General features: G+C 42.6%; 1 protein-coding gene across 1 annotated transcript; it reads left to right on the top strand.

Moving 5' to 3' along the window:
- Positions 1–498: 498 nt before the first annotated feature.
- dthd1 (death domain containing 1) lies at positions 499–21,019 on the top strand. The gene is made up of 9 exons (XM_078425757.1): positions 499–629; positions 3,123–3,453; positions 3,559–3,738; positions 6,293–6,534; positions 7,512–7,676; positions 11,101–11,390; positions 14,431–14,675; positions 17,578–17,632; positions 19,906–21,019. Exons 1-9 carry the CDS (start codon positions 499–501, stop codon positions 20,205–20,207), a joined length of 1,941 nt encoding a protein of 646 aa, XP_078281883.1. The 3' UTR covers positions 20,208–21,019.
- The last annotated feature ends 450 nt before the right edge of the window (positions 21,020–21,469 follow it).

Below are 21,469 nucleotides of genomic sequence, written 5' to 3'. Positions count from 1 at the left end.
TCATCTTTTCTCCCCGTATTGCCTTTTTAGTTATATTCTGTTGCTCTTTAAAAGAGTCCCAATCCTCTGGCTTCCCGCTCTTCTTTGCTATGTTATACTTCTCTTTTATTTTTATGTTGTCCTTGACTTCCCTTGTCAGCCACGGGTGCCTCTTACTCCCTTTAGAATCTTTCCTCCTCTTGGGGATAAATTGATCCTGCAACTTCTGCATTATTCCCAGGAATATCTGCCATTGCTGTTCCACTGTCTTCCCTGCTAGGGCCTCCTTCCAGTCAAATCTGGCCAGCACCTGCCTCATGCCTCTGCAATCCCCTTTGCTATACTGTAATACTGGGGCACCGGTACTGCCTGGGGCATGGGGGGGCTGAGCAGTGGCTGTGTGAGGCCTGGGGCCGATGTCTCGGAGGCACCGGATTAGTCGGGTCGGTGGAGCTGGAGGCCCTGAACAAATGGGTTAGAACTGGCGCCGCTCCGAGTGGCCGTGGGTGGAAAGCAGACATGGCACTGCAGCGGCGGGCAGCGGCAGCCAGAGGACATCGCCTGGCCAGGCCAACCCCTGCAACACCATCCCAGTGCCACTGCCAACACAACGGGCTTGTACGGGAGTTGGACGACCCCGCCCCCACGATGTCTCCACTGTCTTGTGTGCATGCCACATGTACAGTCGGCAAGTCGTTGGTTCCAGCAGCTTCAGGGCTTGTCTAACCTAGCATGTGAAGCCTGGGTTCGGCGGATTGCGCAGAGGAAATTACCAGAAGGTTCAACGGGCAGAAAGACGATCCCAGCAAAGCGTTGTGGAGCGCAAACAGGGCAGAGTGAGATACGTAGCACACTTCTGACCATCCACTGCATCCTGACCTGTTCCCAGCCGTCTCGACTATGTCTTGCTGCTGGACCCGATAGGCCAGGACGAGAGAGTGAGGCCGACGATCTATGGCAACTCCCCCTCACTTAAATCCAAGTCAAGCGCAAGTCATGGCTTCAACCCCATACCGTGCAACCTGAAGTCCTGTGGCGATGGGAGAGTGGGGAAGCAGCAGATGTGGATACACTGGAAGCTGTAGTCACGAACCTGCACACAGGCGGCCCTGGGCATAGGGTCGCTCTCTACTGGACCGAAACAGCAGTGGAGTTCGGCAGCCCCCTGGGTGTCTGAGCAGCCCTCTTTAGGATTCACTTTCCTCACCTCCATGGAGGAAGGGGCTAGAAAAGGTGCCTCAAACATAGCCTGCTTCACTGCACCTTGGCCAGCATACTACGGCTGGCGGGGATCCCAATCAGCGGTCGAAATAATAATAAAAAACAAGTTGAAGGTGCTCAACCTCGGCACGTGGAACGTGCGAACCCTGCTGGATAACATCAAGGCAGATAGAAGCACTGCAGAGGCCCAGAGGAAACGCACTGCGCGCAAAGCCCGGGCTACCTCCACTTCCACTGCAGCACCCATCCACTTGTGTCCTACGTGTGGGCGTGCCTCCCGGGCCTGGATTGGCCTCACCAGTCACTTCCGGACCCATAGTCACCAATCCTCCAACTGAAAGTGAAGTCATCGTCATCTTCAAACCCGAAGGACGAACAACAACTGTAATACTGACACTTCGATTTTCCCTTCTCCCTCTCAATTTGTAGAGTAAAACTTATCATATTATGATCACTGCCTCCCAATGGCTCTTTTACCTTGAGTCCCCTTATCAGATCAGGTTCATTACACAACACTAAATCCAGAATTGCCTTCTCCCTGGTAGAACAAGCTGTTCTAAGAATCCATCTCGGAGGCACTCCATAAACTCTCTTTCCTGGGGTCCATTACCAACCTGATTTTCCCAGTCTACCTGCATGACACTATTTTGTAGCAATACATACAGTAGATCTGTACAGTATTTATTCCTCAACTAATATTATTAAATCATAATAAAATACATGGTTAATATCAGTTTAGAAAGGAACTGCAGATGCAAGTTTATACTGAAGATAGACACAAAGTGCTGGAGTAACTCAGCGGGTCAGGCAGCATCTCTGGAGAAAAAGGATGGGTGACGTTTCGGGTCGAGCCCCTTCTTCAGACTGAAAGTCTTCGGATCGGGACCCTTCTTCAGATTTTCAGTCTGAAGAAGGGTCCTGATCCGAAATGTCACCCATCCTTTTTCTCCAGAGATGCTGCCTGACCCGCTGAGTTAATCCAGCACTTTGTGTCTATCTTCACCTAGTCAATATCTGATTACTGTTCTTGGATGCTGTCGTGATCTGCTAAAACGTTAATGTTTTCTGTATTATAATAGTGGCAGCATTTGAAAAGTACATTAGTGAGATTGAAAAAAGGCATCTTACAAGTGGAAATATTTGTATGAAGCAATTTGTCCTCCTCTAACTGAAATATAGAAAATACTGAGGATACTCAATAGGCCAGAGAGTATCTGTGGAGAACGAACCAGTTAATATTTCGATCATCACCCATTCATCAGAAGTGTATTTAGAACATAGAACAGTACAGAGGATAGATACAAAGTGCTGGAGTAGTGACCTGAAACGTCACCTATCCATTTTCTACAGAGATACTGCCTGACCCATTGAGTTACTCCAGCATTTTGTGTCGAACAGCAACTGCAGTTCCTTGTTATTACAGAGAACAGTTCAGCAAAAGAATAGACCCTTCGGCCCACAACACCTGTGCCGAATTTGAATTTGTTTCAAAATGATGATACCAAACACGAGACTCCTGGACTCTAATTATACACACATTTCATACAGCATAGAATGTGCAATCATTGAATGTATATTTTCAGCAATGTGCAGCCCTAAATTAGACCAGTGGTTTAAAGGTAGGGAGCAGGATGCGTGAAGAGATGAAAAAATAATATGCATCATTTTCTCATGGGTTTTCTCTGAGATCTTCAGTTTCTTCCCACACTCCAAAGATGTACAGGTTTGTAGATTAATTGGCTTGGTAGAAATGTAAAATTGTCCCTAGTGTTGGATAGTGTTAGTGTGCAGGGATCGCTGGTCGGTGAGGGCTGGATGGGCCTGTTTCCGCGCAGTATCTCTAAACTAAACAAAACTAAAGTAAACTTTTAGACAATTACTAAATATAGTAAAACAAGCTTCCCTTTCTGTTTTTATTTAAGACTCCTTGCAGAGTTGGATAGTGAAGATGATCCACAAATTGGTTGTTACATCACTGCGCCATTTATCATCGCCCAGAAGCTGCTGTGCAAAATAATCAATGGCAGGAGCTCAGCGATTGTAAGTGATGATGAGGAATTGGTGAGCAACGTGATCAGCATTAAGTGCACTGATTCCAGGATAAAGATTCCATTCCCTTTAAAGATTGCGATCCCATTCACTACTCGTTATCGGGGGAATTATCGTGACATCATGGTAAAGGCGTCAGATACAAAACCTCATTCAAGCTATTTGATTCCTCACTCCTTGGAGGGAATCTACAATGGGCACAAGGTTGGTAATCAGTGCAAATATCAGAAAGGGACTTGCTTACATTTGTACAGAACACTCACAAAACAACAGTACTTTACAATTAAATTACAATTTTTTGTTTTCCAGATATCCTGTGCAGATGTTAAGATATACAAACTTGGCACCTTTTCAGTTATGTCCTGCTTAAGAAAAGAGACATTTACCATCCCTCGGAAAGGTTTAAACTTAAAGCTAAGCATGGATTCAAGAATTACACTGACCTACCCCCATGGAACATTCAGTACCTCAGTTGTAGGTCAATCAAAGGTAGGAACTAATTGTCCAAAATTCTGTTCTCCCCCTCCGGCTTTTAGAGTGGAATTTAGCTCATTGCGTACCCTCACTTAGAACTAAACACAATCCTTGCTTATTGTTGGAATTTTAAAATATTTCTCTTAATATTAGTTTATTAATTTATTCTGAATTAGTCTGAAGAATTATTTATTAGTCTGAAAAAGGGTCTCGACTCGAAACGTCACCTATTCCTTTTCTCCAGAGGTGCTGCCTGATCTGCTGAGTTCAGTATTTTAGTTTATTCATTTAATTTGGGTAGTTAGGTAAATTTGCCCCTTCTCTGCGTTTTCTGAAAATCAAGTCAGCCAGCCACAGATTATCAAGGAGTCATTAATTTCTTAATTTAGAAGTAAATAATTTATTCAAAGTAATTGGGGATTAAAGTGTGGCCCTTGTAATAAAATAATCCTTAACTGCAACGGGGGGGCACAGGAAAAGGTGGAGCCTCAATAGGGCATACCTGACCCAGCATTTAAGACGGCAATGTATGTGTTGATACACATTCTCCTCCAGATATTGCTTACTATTTACCAGGAGTTTTCACCTCCCTAACCAAGGACAGTCCCGACATTGCAACTGAGCACATGTCAGGATTGCAGTCCCGCGACACCAAATATAAGAAATGGAAAGTGGTTGCAAAAACATTTCAGTTACAAGAACAGACATTGTGAGTGCATTCTCATTTGCACCAGCTTATTCAGCTTGTTAAAACTCAATCCTATTATTATCCAACTGTCGCAATGACTTATTTTTAATGAACCACAACTGTTCTGCCCCCAGTAGCAAATTGATTTGGACCTTTATAACACTCACAACAACGATGGCTAATTTGAGCTTGTTTAGTTTTTTGTCAGCATTTTAGCTTCTCTGTTCAGACTTGAATTATTTTCTTTGGAACGCCAGAGGTTGCAGGAACAGTTGATGGAAGTAGAAAAATTCATGAGAGGCATAGTTATGATAGACAGTCAGAATCTTTTTCCCAGGATGGAAAAATCAAATACTAGAGCACATAGCTCTGAGGAGAATGGGACAAAGTTTAAAACAGATGTACAGGTCAAGTTTTTTGCACAGGGGTTGGTGAGTGCCTGGAATGCACTGCTGGGGATGGTGGTTAAAGCAGATATATTAGTGGCGTTTTAAATACTTTTGGATAGGCACATGGATATGCAGGGAATGGAGGGGTATACAGTAGGCTATGTGCATCTTGGCACCATGTTCAGCACAGACATTGTTGGCCAAAGAGCCTGTTCTTGAGCTGTCCTGTTCTATGTTCATAAGATCAAAAGATCATAAGTGATGGAAATAGAATTAGGCTATTCAGCTCATTAAGTCATTCAATCATGGCTGATCTATCTCTCCCTCCTAATCCAATTCTCCTGCCTTCTCCCCATAACCTCTGAAACCTGTACTAATCAAGAATCTATCTATCTCTGCCTTAAATATATCCACTGACTTTGCCTCCATGTCCTTCTGTGGCTAAGAATTCCACAGATTCACCACCCTCTGACTATATTCATTTTCATTTATATATATTTATTATTTATATATATTCACTATATATTAATTTTCTAAATTCACGCAGGTACTGAATGTTTTCCCTCTTTATCTTCTATCTTATCTGCTTCAGGGACATGGATATTCAGGGGATGGTGGGATATGAATCATATGCAGGCAGAGGAGATTAGTTTAACGGCATCATGTTCAGCCTTCAGACATTGTGGACTGAAGGACCTGTACTGTACTGTTCTATGTTCAGGATCTAAATCTATTCTTTGGTTTTTGCAGAAATTAGGTCTGTTGCATGTAGAAAGTTATCAAAAACAGTAACTATACTGTGTAGGAAAGAACTGCAGATGCTTGTTTAAATCGAAGGTAGACACAAAATGTTGGAGTAACTCAGCGGGACAGGCAGCATCTCTGGAGAGAAGGAATGAGTGGCGTTTCGGGTCAAGACCCTTCTTCAGACTTCTTCTATACTGTACATCAGCAACTATACTGCTGTGCCATCGTGCCGCATGTGATGTTGCACTTACTTTCTTTTCAGAAAACCTGACATTGGCCCTATTGTCCAAACAACATCAAAATGCAGCCACTTTCTTAATTAGCGTCTTAGCAGTGCTTTGAATGCAAAAGCCAGAATGCCCATTTAAATGACAAGATCGAGAATGAAGCACACGTTTTAAAGGCATGTCATTTTCATGTAAAATTTAATGAGGAAGGTATTGCCTTGGGGATTTCCATAACCAGTCATTAAATCCTTTTTATGCCTCCTCCAGGGTTTTTGACATTCCCTGGCTGTGTTCTCGTGAGCAATTAGGACAACTTCTCTGGAAATTATTGACCGATGAATTGATTGGAGCTCTAACGGTGGAAATGCAGCCTAATGGCTGTTCACCCATATTGTGCAGTTGACTTTGTCGACTTCATGTTGAAATTGATCTGAACTTGTCCTCACCCTCTCCATAAATAATGAAGGTTGAAAATGTACCAGATAATTCACTGTTGCACTCCCTCTTTATTCTCCTAGGTTCAGCCGATTGATTCAACATTGTTGAATGCAATGAAGTCAAGACAAGATATATTTCATCCTATCATCTCCACCAGTCCTCTTGTTCATATCAAACATCCATCTACTCAGCAGTTTCGGAAATCAATTACCATCACTCTGCCCTGTCCGCCAAGCTCCGATAAGAAGAGATTAGGAGATGAAATCGACCATCCTCGAGCAGCCACAGCGGCAGTACAGAGAAGCAGCAGCCATCGTTTTCGGTAAATTAAGGGATTTACTGTTAGCCCCTGGCATTAACAGCAGGAGAAGCTTTCCACATACTCAGATATGCAGCTGTGAAGGGCACCTGAGAAACAGAGGTTTGATTAAATCAACATTGCAAAATAATACCAACAAATATGAATTAAAAGTTAAAAATAAGTATTTTATCAATGCTGTTAAGTACTTTTTCACACAAAAGGTGGTTGGTGTATGGAACAATCTGCCAGAGGAGGTAATTGAGGCTGGGACTACGCCTACATTTAAGAAACAGTTAGACAGGTAAGTGGATAGGACAGGTTTGGAGGAGAATTAACCAAACGCGGGCAAGTGGGACTAGTGTAGCTGGGACATGTTGGCCGATGTGGGCAGATTGGGCCAAAGGGCTGTTTCCACAGTATATCATTCTATGACTACTGCAGTATCTGTGGAGAGAGAAATCAAGTTAATATTTCAGTCAAGTTAGGAAAAGGGGACGTACAACAAGATCTGGGTGTCCTAGTGCATCAGTCACTGAAAGGAAGCATGCAGGTACAGCAGGCAGTGAAGAAAGCCAATGGAATGTTGGCCTTCATAACAAGAGGAGTTGAGTATAGGAGCAAAGAGGTCCTTCTGCAGTTGTACAGGGCCCTACTGAGACCGCACCTGGAGTACTGTGCGCAGTTTTGGTCTCCAAATTTGAGGAAGGATATTCTTGCTATTGAGGGCCTGCAGCGTAGGTTTACTAGGTTAATTCCCGGAATGGCGGGACTATCATATGTTGAAAGACTGGAGCGACTAGGCTTGTATACACTAGAATTTAGAATGATCAGCCATGATCACATTGAATGGCGGTGCTGGCTCGAAGGGCCGAATGACCTCCTCCTACACCTATTGTCTATTCTCTATTGTCTATTGTCAATGCTGGTGCAGCAAAACATTATTCTATTTATTCTAATAAAATACCTCGTGTACTTCTCGTTATATATTTAATTTTTAGGTCAGTGAGTGCATCTGTAAAAAAACATGGAGAAACAACCAATGATCCTTTAAAACTGTTAGGATTTAAATCGAAGGATGAAGAATGGATAATGATGGACAATGTAAGCGTGAAAGATGTGCAAAATGGGCTGGTTGCAATAGAAATAACTGAACATGTGGAGAGGTAAGAAATTAACCTTGGTTGTCTGTGATCTAAGAAATGCACAATAAACACCGTGTTCTTTATAAAAGTAATACGGGTCCGCAACTGGTGGTCTGGCACCTTCGTTAATCCGGGCAAAATTACGAGAGTACACTCGAAATCCCCCCCACCCAAGTCCAGACGAAGATGTGATACCTAGGCCGGGTGAGGAGGCCGATCTCAGCCTCATCGGGACCTCCACAGCTGATCGACCGATCGAACTTGCCTTCTGCGGCCGGGGCCCTGGAACTCCGGACCGCCACAGCTGGCAGATCCGCACCCATAGCCGACTTGCGCAGTCAATCGGCAGGTTGAATTTAGTGCCAGTGGTCTGGAACTCTAGCCCAGCCAGAGTATGCAGGACCATTCCCAGAGCCGACTTCCGAGGCCAACTTTGTAGACCGGTATCTCGGTCCACAGAGACTGTGACCGCTGTTGGTCCAGCAACATGGATAATCCAGCACTGGCCGTGGAATCAAGGGTGCCTGAAAATTTGGTGGCAGACCTGATGTGTACTGCAAATAGCTTAAGTTTTACGCTTTCAGATGTGCCCAAGATCAAGATATTTAGTTAAATTACAAGCAATCGTGGTCATTGGCTTCTTTTTTAATCTATTGCCATGTCTGCCATTTTTTAATTGTGCTGAGAGGCAGCACAGTGGTGCACGTTGTAGAGACGCTGCCTCATAGTATCAGACACTCAGGTTCGATCCCGACCTCGGGTGCTGCATGTGTCGAGCTTGCCTATGACCACATGGGCTTCCTCCAGGCGCTCCAGTTTCCCCCCACATCTCAAGTGGGCGGATTGGTCGGTAGATTGGCTGCAACTTGTGCGAAGGGGAGTGGTACAATCTGGGGAGAACCGATACCAACATGGGGAGAGTAAAATTGGAATAGATCAGTGCAGGGTTAGTGTGAAAGAGTGAATGAGTGGTCAGCATGGACTCGGTGGACCAAAGATTCTGTGCCAAGTCTTTCTATCTTTCTACTGTATCTATCTGATCATTAGCCCCACTGTACTCAGCACCTCTCAGAGATCCGACATGCTTGGCCAAACACTGAAGGCCATAGTGAGGTGGAGCCCTCATGCTGACTCAACTGATCTCATTTAACCATATAACCATATAACCATATAACAATTACAGCACGGAAACAGGCCCGTTCGGCCCCACCAGTCCACGCCGACCACTTTCTCTAACCTAGTCTCATGTACCTACTCTCAGACCATAACCCTCCAATCCCCTCCCATCCATATATCTATCCAATTTACTCTTAAATAATAAAATCGAGCCTGCCTCCACCACTTCCACCGGAAGCTCATTCCATACAGCCACCACCCTCTGAGTAAAGAAGTTACCCCTCATGTTACCCCTAAACTTTTGTCCCTTAATTCTGAAGTTATGTCCTCTTGTTGGAATCTTCCCCACTCTCAAAGGGAAAAGCCTACCCACGTCAACTCTGTCCGTCCCTCTTAAAATTTAAAAAACCTCAATCAAGTCCCCCCTCAACCTTCTACGCTCCAAAGAATAAAGACCCAACCTGTTCAACCTCTCTCTGTAGCTTAAGTGCTGAAACCCAGGCAACATACTAGTAAATCTCCTCTGTACCCTCTCCATTTTGTCGACATCCTTCCTATAATTTGGCGACCAGAACTGCACACCAAACTCCAGATTCGGCCTCACCAATGCCCTGTACAATTTCAACATTACATCCCAACTTCTATATTCGATGCTCTGATTTATAAAGGCAAGCATACCAAATGCCTTCTTCACCACCCTATCCACATGAGATTCCACCTTCAGGGAACAATGCACAGTTATTCCCAGATCCCTCTGTTCCACTGCATTGCTCAATTCCCTACCATTTACCCTGTACGTCCTATTTTGATTTGTCCTACCAAAATGCAGCACCTCACACTTATCAGCATTAAACTCCATCTGCCATCTTTCAGCCCACTCTTCCAAAAGGCCCAAGTCTCTCTGTAGACTTTGAAAATCTACTTCATTATTAACTACACCACCTATCTTAGTATCATCTGCATACTTACTAATCCAATTTGCCACACCATCATCCAGATCATTAATGTAAATGACAAACAACAGTGGACCCAATACAGATCCTTGGGGTACTCCACTAGACACTGGCCTCCAACCTGACATACAGTTGTCAACCATTACCCTCTGGTATCTCCCATTCAGCCATTGTTGAATCCATCTTGCAACCTCACCATTATTACCCAACGATTTAACCTTCTTAATCAACCTTCCATGTAGAACCTTGTCAAATGCCTTACTGAAGTCCATATAGACAATATCCACAGCCTTGCCCTTATCAATGTGCCTGGTAACCTCTTCAAAAAATTCAAGAAGATTAGTCAAACATGACCTTCCAGGCACAAATCCATGTTGACTGTTTCTAATCAGGCCTTGTTTATCCATGTGATTATATATATTGTCCCTAAGTATCTTTTCCATTACTTTTCCCACCACAGACGTCAAACTAACAGGTCTATAATTGCTAGGTTTACTTTTAGAACCTTTTTTAAACAAAGGCACAACATGCGCAATGCGCCAATCTTCCAGCACCATCCCCGTTTCTAATGACGTTTGAAATATTTCCGTCATAGCCCCTGCTATTTCTGCACTAACTTCCCTCAATGTCCTAGGGAATATCCTATCAGGACCTGGAGATTTATCCACTTTAAGAAACATTTGGACAGGTACATGGATAGGACAGGTTTAGAGGGATATGGGCCAAACGCAGGCAGGTGGGACTAGTTGTAGATGGGACATGTTGGCTGGTGTGGGCAAGTTGGGCCGAAGGGCCTGTTTCCACGCTGTATGACTCCATGATTCTGCGATTCAATGCCACTATTGAACTTAGCAATAGTAAAGAGTTCCCCTGGTGGGGAGAGAGGGCTCTAGGCACTGCTCAGCTTTACACAAGGACATGTTGGGGTGTAAATAGTAAAAGGAAAATCCTGTTAAGTGGTTCATTCATATTTTATTTAAACGCTTGAAATCAGGAGTTCAAATTTTAAGCTGCTTTTAATTAAATTAATTTTCTTTATTTTTTAAAATTACTTAAATCTATTGCAATAGTTTTGGAATGCCTCTCTCAAAGGCCTTTCACGTTTACCTGAGGCCAACTCACTTTCTTGGAGCCAACTCCGCCTCTTTGGAAGGTTCTCGATCCAGCTGGGAGAGAGAAAGAAAGCCTCCATCTTTATTGAGAGAGTCTGGATGGGCAGAAGGTTGGGACCAGCAGGATATGTTTTGGTTTACATTGTACTCCATGTATTATAGGTTTTGGTCATCTTGGCCTAAAGAAAGGACCAAGCTGCATGGAACTAAATATTTTCTTGCTGTAATGCTCTTTCATCTGCGATTCTCTTCTTTCTTGTACAGATTCATAGTCCTTCGCTTGTCATCTTCACTGGATAGCAGCCATTTAATTTCTTTTGTGCACAAACTTGAAGAAGTGATCCAGTTCACGATGGTTAATGTTATTATCTACCACGAAAGAGACAACTTCCACAATATAGTGGTGCTGATGGTTCCTTCCAAAGATTCACAATGGGAATTGGTTAAGCTACGTGAAGAGGGCTTTAGAGGCCCACCAGAGCCTTCGGAAGAGTTTCCAATGAGAGAGGGCGAGCAGCTTATTCTCAAGCTTTGTGGCAACATTAAATCATTGGGTGAGTCAGTGATCGTTACTGCCCTTGAATGCCAGTTTTCCAGTCAAAGAACATTTATTTGAACAAAGTAATTTAGTTAATTCCCTCTGCAAAATTCTTGAACACACCATCTCTTCTGGAGAGCAGCTTCACAAACATCAACCATCTTCTAGTACATCTGCCTTATGGCGGCACAGTGAAGTTGCAGCGGTAGAGTTGCTGCCTTACAGTGCCAGAGACCCGGGTTCCATCCTGACTATGGGTGCGGTCTGTACGGAGTTTGTACATTCTCCTCATATCCACGTGGGGTTTTTTCCTCCCACACCCCAAAGACGTACATGTTCATAGGTTAATTGGCTTCAGTAAAATTATAAATTGTCCCTCATGTGTGTAGGTTTGTGCTAGTGTGCGGGGATCACTGGTCAGCGTGAACTTGGTGGGCCAAAGGGCCTGTTTTCGCATTCTAACTGTAAACTAAACTAAAATCTCCCATTCTCTATGTGCACAAGCAAGCAGAAAACATATTTTGTGAATTCATTTAATGATGATGATCTTTTCTCTCATAAGATACATTCTTATCCGTGAAGATCAAAAAGGAGAAAATAATAAGTAATTTTTTTGAGGACAGAGCATTTGTTATTATCTTTTTGTTTCAAATAAACACATGACCCTTGTAATCAAGTATCCAGCTAAGTTTTAAAATCCTGTAAGTTTTTATAAATGTAACATTATTTCTTCACCCACCAACTTGCTTCAGGAGACAGAAGTGAATTCAATTTTGGATACTTGCCAGGTGATTGACAATGGTAAACTATGCAACAACATTTTGGATCTGGTTTTCAGATCATTTCAACATAGAACATGTAATAATGGAATAACAGTAACTCAGAAACAACATCTTTGATTTTCTCAGTTTATTGGTTATGAATTATTATGTACTGTGCTTACAAACCTGTCATGTTGCTGCCAGTAAGAATCTCATTGTTCTATTTCATAAGGTCATAAGGAATAGTAGAAGGATTATTCACAAAATGCTGGAGTAACTCAGCAGGTCAGGCAGCATCTCGGGAGAGAAGGAATGGGCGACGTTTCGGGTCGAGACCCTTCTTCAGACTGATGTCAGGGGGGCGGGACAAAGGAAGGATATAGGTGGAGATAGGAAGATAGAGGGAGATCTGGGAAGGAGGAGGGGAAGGGAGGGACAGAGGAACTATCTAAAGTTGGAGAAGTCGATGTTCATACCACTGGGCTGCAGACTGCCCAGGCGAAATATGAGGTGCTGTTCCTCCAATTTCCGGCGGGCCTCACTCTGGCACTGGAGGAGGCCCATGACAGAAAGGGACTGGGAATGGGAGGGGGAGCCGAAGTGCTCGGCCACCGGGAGATCAATTAGGCCATTTGGCCTATCAAGTCTACTCCGCCATTCAATCATGGCTGATCTATTTCTCCCTCCTAACCCTATTCTTCTGCCTTCTCCCCATAACCTCTGACACCTGCACTAATCAAGAATCCATCTCTGCCTTAAAAATATTCACTGAGTTTCAGTACATATGACAACAACATACTTTTGACTTTTGAATCTTGAACCTTTCTTTTCCAAAGTTCTGCCAAATCCTTCTCTTAGCCAATCACTGGGGACTGAGGAAAACACTCTAATGTTGTGGATTCTATGGGGGCTGATGAGGTCTATTTAGGAGCAGTAGAATTTTCCACAGATGAGCCAAGAGGTGTGAGATGTGTGGGTAGGTAGTTTGTAAAGAGGTGTAAAGAGTGGAAAGCCACTGTTTACATAGGGAAGCCAAGAGCTGGGAGTCAGGAATGTGGCCAAAGTTGTGCCCAAGTGTTTTAATATTACTTATTGGGGTGAGAGAGATCAATCCTGTGGTGAGAGAGATCAATTGGAGATTTTGGACTATCTGAAATACGTTCAATAAACCTGCTATCTATTTGAGGTGTTTTAATCTAATCAAAGTGCAGGCTGTAATTTAACAGTGTCAACACATTTCTGAATTGATCGATCTCACCATAAGTTCATAAGTTTTTTTAATGATTCCACAAAATGCTCTTTGTGCATGTAATGACAGGGGAATCAGACCATAAGACATAGAAGAAGAATTAGGTCATTCAGTCCATCAATCATGGCTGATCTATCTTTCCCTCTCAACCACAATCTCCTGCCTTCTCCCCATTATCCCTGACGCCCATATTAATAAAGAATCTGTCAATTTCTGCCTTAAAAATATGCATTGACTTGGCCTCCACGGCCATGAATTCCACAGATTCACCACCCTCTGACTAAAGACATTCCTTCTCATCTCCTTTCTAAACATATGTCCTTTTATTCTGAAGCTGTGGCCTCTGGTCCTAGATTCTCCACTAGTGGAAACATCCTCTCCACATCCACTCTACCCAAGCCTTGTACTATTCGGGAATATAGTGGAAATATAAACATCTGGATGGAAGGCCTCTGAAATATTTACATCTCAGTTTTCTATCCTATTTCTTCATCCTGTCTTCTGCCATTATGATGGAAAATTTCTTTGGGAAATTCCATTTGACATTATTGAATTTATAGAAAAACACATGTGGTGAAATTTGTTTTGTGTTGGATCGACAAATATTTAAACAAAAATGGTGGAAGCACCAAAAAAAAACATGAGGCTATAAAAATATGAACAGTATCAACTATCTGTTCAGCACAGACATTGTGGGCCGAAGGGCCTGTTAAAGTGCTGGACCGTTCCCTATGTTCTAACAGTTTTAAATATCGAGAGAAGTCAGAAATATACTTCAAATTTACTTCAATGATCAACATGTCATCGAATTTTAAATTGGTTTCTTAATAATCATATGTAAAATATTTTTAAATTTGATCAGATGTAAAAATTGTGAAATGTTTCTTAAAATCAATTTGGCTGATTGGTACAAAGATATTAAATGCTTAAATGAAATGTTGTTCTCAGTGGAGCAGCATAGCCAAAGATCAAGCTCTTCAATTAATCACATGAACTTTCAAATTAGCAATGATAACATTTACACTTTCCATTACAACTTCATTTAGACAATGACCAAAACACATCTGATGGATATCAACTAATATTCCACTCACAGCGGAAAACCAGACTGGAGCTGGAACTGACTGAAGTGAATGAGTTTGGTAACTGTTGCTCTCCTCACTACAAGGGAATGGCAGTGTTTTACAAAGTAACCAAAGAAGAGGTGACCAAGCAATGGGATAGGGAACACCAGCCAGTGGATAACTTGGACCATAACCCTGTATGCAAACTGACTTTAACATTGCCCAAGGTAAGATACAATTGCAGAAATATGACATTTATCACATTAACATACCATTTGGTTTATTGATAGCTGTAACTTAGAAATTTAATATACAAACATTTCGTGCAGGTACACATCTGAGAGTATGAAAGTTATTTGTGATTATATTGTTCCTTTGTCCAACTTCCTACTTTTCTATATCTTTTACTGGAGGAACACAAGAAAGTTGGACAAAAGAGCAATACAATCACAAATAAATTATTTAGTCCCAGCTTTAACCTGCATGTTGTCCATGCAAGTACAATAAACCCTTGCTATACCGTGCCACGGGAGGGGGGGGAGGATGGTGTTCGTTGTTGCCGATTGTCCGCTATAAACTCGTGAAGGGGGTAAAGTTTAATCCGAGGCCGGGAGGGAAGAAACATGGGGTTGGGGGTTAAACAAGTGGGAATTCACATGTGGTGAGCTGCAGAGCCCCCCGACCCACGCGCGGTGCACCAGGGATGGGCCCGGTACTCACGCCACCCTGGTGACTGTCATGCTGCTCGCACTCTCCGCTCCCATGACCGGAAGCATGGCACGTGGTGCCTGCTCATTGGGTAAATGGTGGGGGTAGTGGGATGGTGCAATGGACCCTTGGTACGCTATAACCAAAGTCCACCGTATAGAGGTCCGTTATTGCGAGGGTTTACTGTACTGTTCAAGGACTCTTACCTTGAGTGGTAAATATTTAAACGGGAGGAAATAAATCTGAATCTTCATTCATCACTCATGTTCAGCAAAAAATCAGCAAATTCTTGGGTTTGATAATTAGTCTGTGCTACATTAGCCAATAACAGTCAGGATAGCAGCAGTTTCCACAGCAACGGTGCAAAATAGAATGGCAGTCTACTGACACTCCCACAGCAGCCTGTCAGCACTCACTCCTCAGGCTCATTGTTTAGTTCAGTTTAAAGATAGAGTGCGGAAACAGGCCCTTCGGCCCACCGAGTCCGCGCCGACCAACAATCCCTGCACACTAACACTATCCTACACACACTAGGGACAATTTCCAATTTTACTGAAGCCAATTAACCGACAAACCTGTACGTCTTTGGAGTGTGGGAGGAAACCGGAGCACCCGGAGAAAACTCACCTGATTACGGGGAGAACGTACAAACTCCCTACAGGCAGCACCCATAGTCAGGATCAATCCCGGGTCTCTGGCGCTGTAAGGCAGCAACTCTACCGTTGCGCCACCGTGCTGCCCCATGTATGAGATTTGCTATCTAGGTGATGTACGAAAGACCTGAACCAAGTGACATCAATATGCACTGTAAAAAAAAAAGAGTATCATCCCATTGATTTATTGGAATGAACTGTGCAGTTTGGAGTAACTCAAGTGATCCCCGTACACCCACGGGTGGTACACCCACTTATATCTGGGTCACGTGTGGTGGGCATACCTCACCCGCCCTCTGTCCCCTGTACTAGGTGGTAAAACCACAGGAGGACCAGGTCATCTGTGTCATGCAGCAGAGCTCTCCCCTGCCCACAATGCCCACCGTGTTGCCCCCCACATTGAGCCTTGAAGAAGGAAAACCTGGGGCAAAACTTTATTTTCTGTCAAACAATAGACAATAGACAATAGGTGCAGGAGGAGGCCATTCGGCCCTTCGGCCCTTCGAGCCAGCACCGCCATTCAATGTGATCATGGATGATCATTCTCAATCAGTACTCCGTTCCTGCATTCTCCCCATACCCCCTGACTCTGCTATCCTTAAGAGCTCTATCTAGCTCTCTCTTGAATGCATTCAGAGAATTGGCCTCCACTGCCTTCTGAGGCAGAGAATTCCACAGATTCACAACTCTCTGACTGAAAAGGTTTTTCCTCATCTCAGTTCTAAATGGCCTACCCCTTATTCTTAAAGTTGTCAAAAACTGATTTCAACACTTTTTAAGCATCTCTGGCATTTGGAGTCATTGAAAGATTAAAGTTAAATTAAACAACTAAAACATTTATTTAAAGAAGCTAAATGCACTTGATGGCCACATAATGGTGCTAAACAGAGAACTGAGGGGACTTTGGCAAGAGATCCCAACTTAACCTGGATCTAGGTGTTAACATTGGTTTATTTACCATGACATCGGATGTACTTTCAGCAAGTTCTCTTATTGCAGTAGAACATTGCTGTAGCTGAAATGTTAACAGAAGGAGTCAAAAATATTACTAAAGACCAATAAAAATTGTTAAAGGTTTGGAAGGCCATTACAGCCTTTATTTTAAGACTGAGACAGGCGATGTGGCAAAATTCAAAGCAGCAAAACTGAAGAGCCAACATGCAGATAAGTAACAGAATATCTTTGCATTGGGCACCGTATTTGAAGTTATTGAGTGACTTAAAGGGTGCTGCCATGGGATATTGTGAAAAATGTCATCCTTTGGGCCACTGCGTGATATCATATCCATTTGTTTCCTTTGCACTCTGCCTGCAACAACGTGAAGGCTGTGTTGGGCTGGGGCTGACAGTGGCATTGAAAAATCTGTGCACAACTCCGCATCTGGGTTTCTACTGAACCAGACCATATAAACACTGTTACGATTGAGAAGTTACAAGAGTGTCCACAAATATGACCATTGATCTCATGGATGGCTACACTTAATCAGGCTTTACAGGATGCGGTTCACTCAATATACCTACTTTCATATAGAAATGAAGGAAGAGCTTGCATTTATTTTTCATCTTCCAAAACTTTGGAGACTGCAAAGTGCTTGATAGCCAATGACTTATTCTTTGATTTGTACAGTGGAGAGATTAAGTATGGGTATGAAATTGATTTCACAAGTGGAAGGTTGCAGGAATTAACGTTAAAGGACTATTTTTGTAACAATACAGCTTCACTTTTGCTTTATTTTTACTTTTGTCATTGTTCTGAATTTTGTTTATAGCGAGAAAAAGTGCTTAGTCGTTCATCGACAAGTGTGAGCAAAGTTCCATCACCAGGTAATCATTAGCTGGCAAATTGCTTGCATTTCCTCTAGCTCTGTCCACCAACAGGAACATTTCTGAGGAGTTTGCAGCTATTCTTCATTAAAATGTAGAATGCTACTTGAATAACATCTTTGTTTCACAATTGTGTTGCATTTAAAGTAGTGTTATTTCAGAAATATCGAAAGTAAATTAGATGTTGCAATAGATTGTTATCCAGGAAAATCAAACTTCATTCTAAATGAATATAAACCCTTTGATATTCTAAATGAAATCTTCTTGTTCCTCCTGGACAAAATCCATTATATTTCTTTAATCTGGAAAAAATATCTGTGTTTCCTTCAAATTTAGCTCTCTGGTTTCTTCCCTTCCTCTTTAGAATCTAACTTAATACTTTTTTTCAGACCTGTAAAAATCCTCCAACTGAATTGGCAGCTGCAAGTTGCATGCTTTCCACCCTACTGTACCTTCTATACCTTCCGGCAGAAGTTACAGAAGCTTGGAAACGCACACCACCAGCCTCAGGAACAGCTTCTTCCCCTCTGTTATCAGGCTTCTGAACAGGGCCGTCTTAACGCATGGGCCTGATGGGCACTTGCCCGGGGCCCCATGCTGATCTGTGTATGTTAAGTGACTTGCAATAAATAAATACTACTTTAAAAATGTAGGTTCAATAAGTGCTTTTTTCGCAACATTTTCGGTCACTAAGTGCTTCTCACAGCGATCTGTAAGTGCTTTTCGCAACAATGTAGCACCCTAAGTCCATCGCTAAGTGCTTTTCGGTAAGTGCTTTTGGCCGGCACGACAGGGGGGGGGCTGGTAGGGAAAGGGGGTGGGGGAGAGTAACGGTAGGGGCCCCAGTACACTGCTTTGCCCAGGGGCCCATAATGCTGTAAAAACGACCCTGCTTCTGAATGGTCCTTCCATAAGCTATGGTACTGTCTGATTCACTTTGACTCAATTGAGAATATTGGATTTTGTCTATGGAACTGGTGTGCAACAATGCATGAGAATGCTGAGAACTACATTCTGCACTCTGTATCTTCCCCTCTGCTATATATGTTGTGCTTGAGTTTGACTTGATTATATCTATGTACAGTATATCTGATCAGTTTGGATAGCATGCAAAACAACGCTTTTTAATGTAAAGTGATAAATGTGACAATAAGCAACCTAAATGTATAATTTGGGACAGCTTCCATCAGTGAGAGTGAAAAAAGAGAAACCAACAGAAAGAATTCAAGGGACTTACGAAGAATTTTTAATTTTGTAGTTATTTGTTTTCGCACTGTGATGTCCATCAAGCCCCTCACAGTTTCAAAGTCAGGGTTTAGCTTTTTGTTTTAAAATTGTTACCTAACTTTTATTTTAAAGGGAGAAATGCATATGTGGTATTCCGTCCCATTCAAAATGAAGACAGTCATATATATAAATCAATTAATACTCCAAATCATGAATTAGTTACAATGCAGATGCAAATATTCTGCAAAACATTCAGAATTAAATGGTATGGTCAATCCCAAAGGTTCCTTGATTTCTTGCTAGATGAGAACCCTGTAATAATTATATATTGCAATACTTATCCATGCACTGGTGAAATTACTCTACTTCCCAGTAACAGTGTTTTGTTTTTTGTATTTTCATATTCCATTCATAATGACCTGGAAGGAGGCATTCGGCCCATCAGGTCAATGCCAGCTCTCAGAGCATTCCCATCAGTGCCACTCCACCACTTACTTCCCTGTAACCTTTTATCTCCCACATACCCATTACCTTGCTGTTCTCTCACTACCCACCTACATTTGCTGCAATAATTGACTCCAGCATCTTCCCCACCACCGATGTCAGGCTAACTGGTCTATAATTCCCCATTTTCTCTCTCGCTCCTTTCTTGAAAAATGGGATAACATTAGCTCCACTCCAATCCACAGGAACTGATCCTGAATCTATTGAACATTGGAAAATGATCACCAATGTGTCCACGATTTATTGAGCCAAAGTTATGTATAAAGGTACATATTCCATATAGTCCCTCTTCCTTCTCCCTCCCCCCCCCACCTTTGTTCTCGGCAGCGTCCCCAGGCTGGGTCCTTCATTATTATCAGATATTAATCAGATTCACTCCATTTATCTCATACTTGGAATGGAAATGAGAATAGCTATCGGTATTTTAGAAGGTACATCAGATTTGGGTCCACTTGGAATTAGGATAACTAATGTGCATAAGCTCCAGCTATGCATGCACATGTTTCCAATATTTAATGGAGTGTAAATTTTTGTGACCACAGAAACGCCTGAGGATCTACTTTATTGGCTGGCTTCAGAAATCTCTGAAGAAGATGCCATGTTACTTGTGGCGTCTCTGCGAATTCGGCGCAGCGCCATCCAGCTTGTCAGGATCACCAATCCTGATGACTTAACAGACCAGATTTACAAACTTCTCAACATGTGGAAAAAGAATCAGCCAACCTCTGTAGATAAAATACAAATTCTTTCCCGGCACTTGAAGAAATGCGGAAGAGAGGTCTTAGCCGAAGAGTTAAGGTTAAAAAATGGCCCAGGAATCGCAGTGAAAACATTTATCAATTAAGTTTTCTTCCTGCATCTTCCAGTATGGACCCTCAACAGGCAGGGTTATATCAACAACACCTCAACAGGGTTACACCTCAACAGGTACATCAATACATCCTGAGGGTGTAGCCCTGGATGTTCTATTAATTAAGATCAAAACAGAACTGAATGAGGGGTCTCTCCTGGCGGGTAAAGCGATGTGCTGAATATAATCAGAAAACAGATACAACAATTGAGATGATTTGTCCTTGACCTGACTTTACATTATTTTAGACTTTAGAGATATTGCGTGGAAACAGGCCCTTTGGTCCATCGAGTTCACGCCGACAAGCGATCATCCCATACACTAGCACTTGGGACAATTTACAATATACAGAAACAAATTAACCTGCAAACCTGTACACCTTTGGAGTGTGGGAAGAAACCGGAGCACCTGGAGAAAATCCATGTGGTCACAGGGAGAACGTACAAACTCCGTACAGACAGCATCCAAAGTCAGGATTGAACCCTGGTCTCTGGTGCTGAAAGGCAACAACTCCACCACTGTGCTATTATGCCATCTGGCTTGGTACATCTCACAAAAGTGATACAAAGAATATAACAAAACCTTTGGTAAACTCCAGAGAGCACAATCTCAGTTCAATCTATCAAAGAAAGTACATGTAAATAGTGAACCTGTATATCGTCTTAAAATTCTTTATCTTGTCCTCCTTTCCCAGATTGTCACATGTAATACTTAGTGTAGTGCTGCATGATAACTCTCTGGTGTGAGTTAGGAATGTGTCATTCGACATCTAGACAATATCACTATATACTGCAGTACATGGAATTAACGAATAAAAATCATGACTATCTATTTTAAGACAAACTATTGATTTGTGTCAGGATGCCTTATTGATTTGTGATGATGCAGTTAGTAACTTATATTGGCTTTCCACATATGAGGTTCTACTAATCCTCATGACTTGATATGTGTTGCTGCTTAATATACTAATTTATATAATTTACATTTAATTTAGAAGCACAATACAATTTGGTGGTACAGCAATGCAGCTAGTAGATCAATGCAACTATCTGATAGTTCCAGTGACCCAGATTCAATCGTGACCTCTGGCGCTGTCTGTGTGGAGTTTGCATGTTCTTCCTACACTATGTGGGTTACCTCTGGAGCTCTGGTTTTCTCCCACATCGCAAAGACAGGTGGGTTGGTGGGATAGTCATCTGAAGAAAGTCACCCTTACTGTGTCAGCGGGTAGTAGAATCTGGAGGGAGCTGATGGAA

The sequence above is a fragment of the Rhinoraja longicauda genome, chromosome 1 (assembly GCF_053455715.1).
Source record: "Rhinoraja longicauda isolate Sanriku21f chromosome 1, sRhiLon1.1, whole genome shotgun sequence".
Lineage (NCBI taxonomy): Eukaryota > Metazoa > Chordata > Chondrichthyes > Rajiformes > Arhynchobatidae > Rhinoraja > Rhinoraja longicauda.
The sequence above is the reverse complement of the archived record's forward strand: the minus strand, read 5'-3'. Positions and strand labels throughout refer to the sequence as shown.